At 36.3% G+C, this 9,539-nt stretch overlaps 1 protein-coding gene across 1 annotated transcript; it reads right to left on the bottom strand.

Moving 5' to 3' along the window:
• Positions 1–1,052: 1,052 nt before the first annotated feature.
• LOC150099239 (DNA damage-inducible transcript 4-like protein) lies at positions 1,053–6,571 on the bottom strand. Its single transcript, XM_090403943.1, has 2 exons — positions 6,262–6,571; positions 1,053–2,095 (listed from the first exon to the last, which is right to left on the bottom strand). Exons 1-2 carry the CDS (start codon positions 6,341–6,343, stop codon positions 1,629–1,631), a joined length of 549 nt encoding a protein of 182 aa, XP_090260069.1. The 5' UTR covers positions 6,344–6,571; the 3' UTR covers positions 1,053–1,628.
• Between the last annotated feature and the right edge of the window lie 2,968 nt (positions 6,572–9,539).

Genomic DNA, 9,539 nt, shown 5'->3' with positions numbered 1-9,539 from the left:
TTACACTTATCATTTTAGTAGATTTCTGTACGAAATTAAGGAATTGACATGTTAAGTTAAATAAAAACTTTCCAACAATATTTACTTTTATTAAAGAAAAATATGACCGCGAATGTAGACATCTCCCATTATTAAAATTTTTTGAACAAAATCAAGAAATGCTTCGCTATGATTTAAAAGAATTTATTCGTGAAATAGAATTAGTTGAGGAAGAAATAAATTCAAGATTTTAATAAAACTGAAGTGATTGTATCTTTTATCAATAATCCATTTCAAGAAAACTTGAACATCACAGAAATTTCAAAGAAAATTAGTGGGCTGTTTGATATAAACCAAGCTGAAGTAGAACTTGGGATAACAAACACTCAGAATAGTTTACATTTAAAATCAATAAACAATGAAGTCATTTGGAAGAAGTATGCACATGAAAAATTCCCAATATTAACTGATATTGCGCGAAAAATTCTGTCGTGTTTCGGATCGACATACTTGTCAGAATCCGCTTTTTCAAATATGACGTCATAAAACATCAACCAAGAAACCAAATTACAAATGATCATTTGGATGATTGTCTGCGATTGGCCACTTCTTCATATCAACTTGACTATGAAAATATTGCGAGGTCCAAACAATGCCAAATTTCACATTAACTTTTTTTTTTTTTTTTTTAATCAACCAGCATTTCCTGTAACTTGCGAGTTTGTAATCAATGTGTTGTTTTTTCTAACTTTGGTTTTCCAAAATAGAGAAATAAATATTTCATTCCAATATATATGTTTTTTTGTTGTTGTATTAAATAATTAAGAGTGATAAATAAATTTTTAAATACACAAAATTTTTAGTTGTGTATTTTTTTTTTTTTTTTTACTTGTTTATTTGTGTGTAATGAGATATCAGGTTGGGGGAACGTGATCTATATAAGAGAGTAGATCGCCGAATAACTTATTATAGAAAAGTAGCTCGTGTAGTTAAAAAGGTTGAACACCACTGGTAAACCTCGAGATATGGTTAAGCATGTGTTACTGTGAAAACAAAAAAACACACAAACACTATTTCAGATGTACATAATTATTTTATTTTGACTACACATTGACAAGAAATACAAAAAAAGTACCAAATTCAAACACATTTACTGTAAAAAAAGAAAACACTTGATGTATATAGATCTCTAAAGCGGTGGTCATTCTAATATCTTGTATTAAACGTAATAACTTTGGCTAAACATACACCGTACCAATTCTGTGCTGTAGTTTTGACTAGTTGGCTAAACTGAGACACGTGGATATTTACTTGATAAACATGGAACAAAAATTTAAAAAGAAAAACGCTAGAAAAAACAACTGTTGTGAACGATATAGAACTGTTTGCACCAGGGTACTCCGCCAAACTGGAGAGCACACAAAAAGGCATCTCCAGTCTATTATATTAGAGCCACAGGAAATATGGCGTCAAGATCACAGTACTTCAATTACAACATACCCTCATTAATAGCAGGGTATGGCTACCTTAATGCGCTTTTGCGGTATCCGAGATCTTGCGAGGAGCCGCAGTTTGCAATAGCTATCACAGATTTTTCCTCCCACACTGCATTTGCACAGTGTGCTGCCATCTCGTGGCCAAAATTCAAATTACGTGGTCAAACTTGACGATCGGTAAAGCTTTTTCTTATTGATATTATAATTATTACTTATGACTATAGTAGTTCTACGTCCCATGCTCCGGAGAAGTCTATTAGGAATCAAATGTCTTAGGCTAATCCAGCTGGTGTTGTCTTGACGTAGAGTCAAAATAACTTCGAAAGTTGCCACGGTCCCAGGATCACAGATGATTTTTCCTATTCTTTGTACTTCTTTTTTCTTGCCTTCCAGATTAATGTAAACTGTGCAGCCCCTTAAGCCACAGGGTTCGTTTTCGGCTAACTTATTAACGTGTCTGGCAATACGCCACGTGAAATCTTGGGGTAATAGGACCTCGCCGCACTGGAGATATTTCATCTTCGCTTCCCGTAGCGTGTTTTCCAGCTTCTGTACCAGGGGCTGGCACAGGGCCACATCGAAAGGGTCTTCCTCAAACATCACTTCGGAATCTGTAGAACCTAAAAACAAATGATACAAAATACAGAGAAGCATTGAGAATCTGAAAATATACCATTGCTGAAATAGATATATTTTTATTCACAAAATTATGTTCTAAATATGTCGAGTGAGCTAAGAATGATTTAGAAACGTAACCAACTGAAGAAGCCCCGTAGCTATCTCGGTACCATAATAAGGAGATTTCCGATTGGATTGCATTGGTCTTTTATCATGGTTTAATTTTAGATCCTCACACGAAACGCAGCTGGCTGTTTTAAGTATATATTTTGATCAGCGAAGTAGTAAAAAACCCACGACTACGTAGTCTATCGTATTAATAGCGCTTCTTTGCCAGTTCAATCGTTTCACATTGAAATAATGTGGCGAAATACACGTGGATACCGAACAACTTTGCTGGCAACAAACACGTGTACTACAAATTGATTGCTTTTGTTAGTCCGTGCATTGATGAATCTCCAAAGCAGACACGAAATGATCGATCGGATAGTAAAAAAAAAAAAAATGAGGGACAATACAGATTCCGATCTTAAGAATTCGTAAATTCGTATTAATCACATGAAACACGATTAGCGCTCCGAGGAAACTTGAGATCCTAAAAATAAAAAAAGGGATAAGACTTCTCCGCATTGCGGACATCGCGATCTGGAAGTTGCGTTACTATATTCAAACCCAACAACTGTTAAAAAAAATTGTACACAGTGTTAGACTTGTTTTAACAAATCAAAAGCAACGGGAGGGGGGGGGGAAATAAATATTTAAAAAGGGCAAGGATACATCATTGCTTCTAGGAGGAAAAGATTGTCTAATTGTTCGTTAGCTAGGGATAGCAATTAGTACACCTACAGTTCATGCATACGTGAAAGAAGAGAACTATTAAAAAAAAAAACAATTTTACTTCAGCCATAAGCCTGTGATTCGACAGGTTTACGTATGTCAGAAGTACTTACTTCTACATTAAACTTGTTTGGAAAAGAAACATAAAAAAAAAAGATGTTTAGAGAATCATTAAAAACGAGTTTTATTCCCGATAAAATAAATGGAGTAGAGTTGGGTGTCTTTCTCATCTTTCACCACAAGATTTACATAAAGTTCATACTGTCGGCGAAACCCCGTCGAGTAGTCGCGAACGCGCTACCGAGACACGGACCCAAGATCTTCCGCATCGCTTCTTTTCCAGTCCGATCCAATTGGAGGAGTAAATATTGATTTCTCAGCTTCTCTGGCCAGTCGAGGTGATTTTAGAAGCTGCGCGTAAAATCAATAAACCCACCGAAGTGGAAGTCGGATGCGGGGGGGAAGCGACAAGAGGCGGGGGGGAAACAGAAACAAGATGGCGAATCCATACTTCCCTGACCTTGAACTGCAAAGCACTGGCGTCCGTCAATTCGGGGCCCTAGCAACAAGCCCGATTTCGCTAAACCAGTCAGAGAGAGGGCAGTTAGTCTGTTCACCACTGCATGACGCCGGGAAAGGGGGGGGGGGAGGGAACGGAGGGGGTTGTGCGCAAAAGCCCGTACAGGTGAAGCAGTGTACACATGAAAGAAGCCAGTTTGTAATAGAGACCGGTCGCTAGGAGGGTAACATCGAACATGGGGGTGGGTAACGGGGACGTGAATGGGTGGAAAAAACCCAGAAGTTTTCCAGAGCGCTGCTGGCCCCTCACTCCTTAAAATAAAAAACGGACGGGGGGGGGGGAGAGAAGTGATCTAGTACGTGCCATTGAAATTTAATTCCAGCAAGTAACCATTCCTTGTCATTTTGTCTTCGTGAGTCAGTGCGATGTTAACACACGCAGTCGAACGACCGAGAGAAGGTGAATCATCCACCTAAATACCAGGAAAACAACAGTCCAATAAATATCCCGATCAGGAGACTTTACAGAGAATGCTTTGTATCAGCGTATGCCAAGAGCCGCTGTTCTGACACTTCAATACACGTCTTATCAGCTGCTTACCGTCATGCTATCTCTGCTAGCGTCATCACCCCACCTTTCGTCTCGCTGTTACTATGGCTTCATTCTTTTAAGGGAAAAAAAAAAGCCTCTTGAAAGCGCTGGTAATTTAATATACGGGCTGTAATTTTTGATGGGTCAATTTAACCAAAAGAATTTAAAGAAATGACGCAGACGATTATTTCCAACCCCCCCCCCCCCACACACACACACATTCTCAGCATCCTGATAAACAGTATAGAAGAGTCTTTTTTTTTTTAAAAAAAAAATTAAATTAACAAAATTAATCAGATTCGAAGTTAAAGCATTCATTTTTACATGTCCATAATTGTTAAAAGTTAAAACAGAACATGATTTAAAATTAAAAAAAAAAAAAAACATGATGCAATATCTCCAACATGAAGTTCGCACGAGTTTCTGTAGCCAAAATTGTTATGTCCCCCCCCCCCCTTCCACATCATCTTATTTGAAATGATATTGCTGGATTGCGTCACCAGGTTAGTTAGCTGCTGAAAGAAAACTAGCGTCAACAACTACAGTAGGGGTTGAAAGATTTCCTGGCGCCTTGGTGTGAATGAAAGATGGGATCCTAGTTTTCTCTGTTTAGGATCTCTCGCTATCGCATAGCCCAGATAATCATATGCTAGCTTTAAGAAGTCTGACAGCGAATGGTTAAAATCCGAACCCTTCTATCTATTGCATGTAGCAGCTCAAATACCATTTTATTATTCAGATTAAAAGAACTGAAGTGATTTCAATCTTAGTTATTTTTAACTTATAAAATAATTACAGTACTCGTGAAAATCCAATATTTAAAAGTTTCATAATTACGTGATTATGCAGTGTTTGTTGTGCATAATTACGAAACTAAATATTCATCAAATTAACTGTTATAAATATGACAAAACACGAATGTTATTATTACAAATTTGGTGTTCTAAATTCGTATATATGCATAGTGTTAATTTGTTGTGTTTACAAGTAAAATTATATCTTGTGAAAGGTTTTAATTCAATGAAAATATCGCATAATTTATTTCTATATTTGGTAGCCTTACGGGCAAACGACAAATCACTTCCTTCTGATTGATGTAACAAACGATAAAAATTTCTAAAGTCTAGCGGAACTTGCGTCAGTCATGTGATGACAAAACCTCCGGTGATAATGATAATTTTGCACAATTACAGTGAATTACTAAAATGAATAGGAAATATATTTTCCTCTTTTTCTAGTCTATTCGCTTCAAATTTCAAATGAATTCATTTAAATCGGTAACTTATGTAAGTTCCGGAAAATAAAATAAAATATAATATAAAATAAAAACAAGCTATATCTAAAAAAAATACAAATTAAGTTATGAACAACTACAGCAGTTGTTATTTAACCGATGTGTACTTAGTACAACATCGGCCGAATAAAATTTTAATTTTTTTTTTTACGAGAAGTAGAGAAAAATATTTAAGCAAACAATTTTTTTTAATGCAAATAAGAGGCAGACGATCAATCTCTCCTTACGCTTAAGGTCAAGTTAAAACTTCAGCGCGTGTTGGCTTTTATTTTAAGCTATATTAATTTCAGAATAACTCGCTATAAATATTTTATAATGACGGCTATTGTGCAACAAATAATTATATTGTATATATATATATATATATGAGGTTAAATAGAAATACTTACAAGGTAAGATTTTCATTAACCATTTATCAAAAAAACACATTTTGAATTTGCTACGAAGTGTGAAGATTTGACTGAGAAGTGCTAACTAAACTTTAGTAATAATAGTTTGTTGTTAAGAGGAAGGATCAGCCATAAAGGTGGAAGAAATGCAGCGACAGAAAATCAGTTGTACGGTGATAGACTACCTCGTTTGCTTTCTACATGAATATCACCTGACCGAGCATATGAGTCAAACCTACCCGTACTCTTGCAGGGGTATAACTAGATCTATGAAGCATATAATTGCATTTACAGTTTTAACTACTGCCAACAGATAATTCTTTCCTGTAATTTAGTATTATTGTGCAAGTTAATTATGCTAAAATCTAATGAACAGTAGCGAGTTATCTTTGTCAAATTAACGATGTAATTACAGATGAGTTAAACATCAGCGCTAGCAGTGTAGCCTATAGGAAACACCGTATTTCTACGGAAGGGGTAAGAAAGGGAAAGATTGTAAAATACACAGTAATAAATATACTTATTTTAAAATCTTACCTTGATTATTGTTCTCCCACATTTGGTCTGGAGAATCGAGATCCCACACTGGTGTACTAGAATGTTTTAAGGGTAGTTGCATGGCGAGGCGACGACGATATTCCCTACTTTTGAACTAATGTAAGTAGTAACGAACTGTGTGCGCTATATTCTTAATGAGCAACTATAAAGTGAACTTCGAGTCCTATCGACATGGCACAACAAGAATAAACTGGTCCCAAATGCAAAGTCTTTTCAACCGATCATCATAGCGACCATTTCTTCGGCTGAGCCGCCTGACAACTGTATCGGCCACCTTCCTATTACAGCTGATTTAAAGGCCTCCATTCTATTGGCATCCGGACAGCCAATCACAAGCAGAGGTGTATCGGCGATGTCCAATGGAATCGCTATTTGCACCATAGCAACTGAGAACGCTAGCAGACGACAAAAGGTCGCACGTGCTGCTAAGCGAACAGCGCCGTGAGGCAAAAACAACTTGTGGGGGTAAAAAGCGCGTGTCACGTGGTTGGGAGAGACGCGAGAAGTGGCACACTGCATTTAGTGTTCCCAGAATAAACTTTATGACTCTGCTATTGTGAGATCATTTATCTCGACCGTTTGCACACATCACAATCTGCCTTACATAACAACCGCCAGCAGGACGGGTTGGAGGGCGGGGGGGGGGGGGAAGAAGGTACTAAGATCACGAGACACAAAGAGAAATTATTACAGCATGCAAAGAAGCAACCCAAGACTTTTATCGCCAACACAGCTGATGGCTGTAGGTGTTATATGTTATATGTAAAACCAGTTGCACCTTTTAATTCTACATCTAATAATCTGAAAATAGGGTGAATTCTACTCTGGGAACTCTTTTTTTTTTCCCCTCTACAGGAACAGCTTTATGTAACCTGTATCCCCCCCCCCCACACACACACTTCAATTAGCTTGGGGAAAAAAATGAGTTGCACTTAGAAACAAAGAATCTGCAAGTAATACAATACGCAGCTTGCTACACCTTTGCCATGAGTTGCCTTGGTGTTGCACTATTTTTTTTAATGTAATTCTCACCCATTAAAGGCGAATCTAATAGTGCATGAGTACCATGAGCGGGATAAAGATATTTTATATATATTGTTTGTATTTCTCTCTCTCTCTCTCTCTCTCTAAAGACAATCATAAACCAGTTCGAACCCACATCCTGTTGGTTGGAGAGCGGCAAATCCCACACAACCATTTATTTGTTCAAATTAAGGGGATATTAAATCCCACATTGTTTTAAAACCGAATAAGAAACTCAAAGATTGGAATCAGAGGGTTTCATGCCGAATATAGTATAATAAACTATAAAAGTATCGGCGAATACTAGTGTGAGCTAATGCAAGTAGTCCTAGTACGTAGTACAATACCGGGCAACTCGTTGCAAAGGTGAGTAAAGTTCTGATCGCTATTCTTTGGTATTTTCCATAATGTAAAAACACGTTTCCTAGGAAATGTATGCTGTTATTACATTATGGTGGGAGGTCACTACCCAGACCGGTTTCAGCCTTTTTTGAGGCTTCATCAGTGAGTAGCTAGACCAAATAGATACCAAAGGGTATAGCGAAAAGAACCTACATACTCTGGTGTACGAGTTGTCAAACTCGTATAGCAGAGTATATAAAAAAAAATTATTTGTTATTTTTGAAAAATCCTCTGACAATGTATTCGACTAGGGTTTTAGTCAGTATTGAAGTAGGGGAAAAAAAACATGGGCGTTCTCAGAGGGGGGGAAACGGGGCACTTGACCCCCTGGGATCTACTTGTGAAAAAAATTAAATAAAAATTTAATGATGTAATTATTTGTCTTTAAACTTTGCCACACCCGGAAAATTTTCGGCGGACGCCCATGGGGAGGGGGGGAACTATCCTTGGTACACACAATGATCATGTTTTTTACTTAGCGCAATATCAAGACAACGTATAGCAGACCTCTGAGGACCTGGCACTTTTCTCAAGAATTAGAAACCAAAAAATATTCATTTTTATTAATTTTTATTAATAAAAATTCATTTTTACTAAATCGTTACTTTTTTTTAAGATTTTTTTTATAGAAAAAAATTAATATTTTATTTTCAAAACTTTCCAAAATTATCATATAATATGTCGGAACCACTAGACAATAATTCTTGGATATATATATTATTAAAAGGATAGGATTAAAATAAGTTGACTGGTTACCGATATAGTGTCATCTCCCATGATGCTCTGTTCTAGCCCAACGAACACTACTCTACTCATTCATTTTATCACCTTGATAAGAGGTGGCAGATTTTTGGCAACAAAAACTGTTTATGGCAGGCCTTGGGTGTGTCAAAAGTGATTTGTCCAAAATGGAGGAAAACTCCCCCTGGCGGAGACATTCTAAAGCTCGCTTTAAGTGCTTGCTACCAGACCAGAGAAAGGTGTAAACAATTTTCAAAGATAAGCTTTTTTTTTTGTTTTTTTTTTCGTCTATAACTTGTTGCTATGTAGGATGTCATTTGAAGTACATTCACATGTTTTCTTTTGTTATAAATAAGATAAAAAATTGTAAATTAAATATAATTTTAGTTTCAGGAAGAAGATAATAGAAAATTTTAATTTTTGACGAGTTTTTTTAAATACAATTCATAAACCTTTTTTTTTAAGTAGAAAAGAAGTACTAGAATAAGCAAAAAATTCCCAGGAATGAAATTCATCTAGAATTGTACTGTGCAACCATTTACTTTCTACTTTCTAGCATTTTGCATTTTTTGAATATAAAATAAAATGAATTAATATCCTAATTGAAAACAATCACAAGCATTCATGTCCATAGCGGGAATCAAATCTACAGTCCCTGTTGGTTGGAGATTAGCTATGCATATCTACACCAGCAAAACATAAACGCATTTTTTTAAATCCACAGCAGTCATTTTTAAACTTTTGAAATTACAGTTGATTATTAAACCTTGAAAAGTTTTTCCAGTTTACAAAGCAAGTAAAAATAATAGAAGACATGAATAATTACTTTTATATTTTGACAAAATCCGTGGTCCTAGTTCTAAGCTCAACAATGTCCAAATGGACATTGTCGATGTTAGAACTAGGACTAGGATGTGAGGTGGTTGGATTTCTTTACCCACCTCACATCTCACTTGTCCCACTTACTCGATTTCTGATTCCCTTCTATGCATTGGCGTGTTTTCGTTGCAATATCCCATAAGGGAGGCACTATCTAACCCAGAATCTCCCGTTTTTGACCTACTTAGGCTTAAAATCTCTTTACCTCATTC

The sequence above is a fragment of the Typopeltis vanoorti genome, chromosome 14, assembly GCF_054136105.1.
Source record: "Typopeltis vanoorti isolate ZY-2024b chromosome 14, IOZ_Tvanoo_1.0, whole genome shotgun sequence".
Taxonomy (NCBI): domain Eukaryota; kingdom Metazoa; phylum Arthropoda; class Arachnida; order Uropygi; family Thelyphonidae; genus Typopeltis; species Typopeltis vanoorti.
Note: the sequence above shows the minus strand (reverse complement) of the source record. Positions and strands in the feature narration are given on the sequence as shown.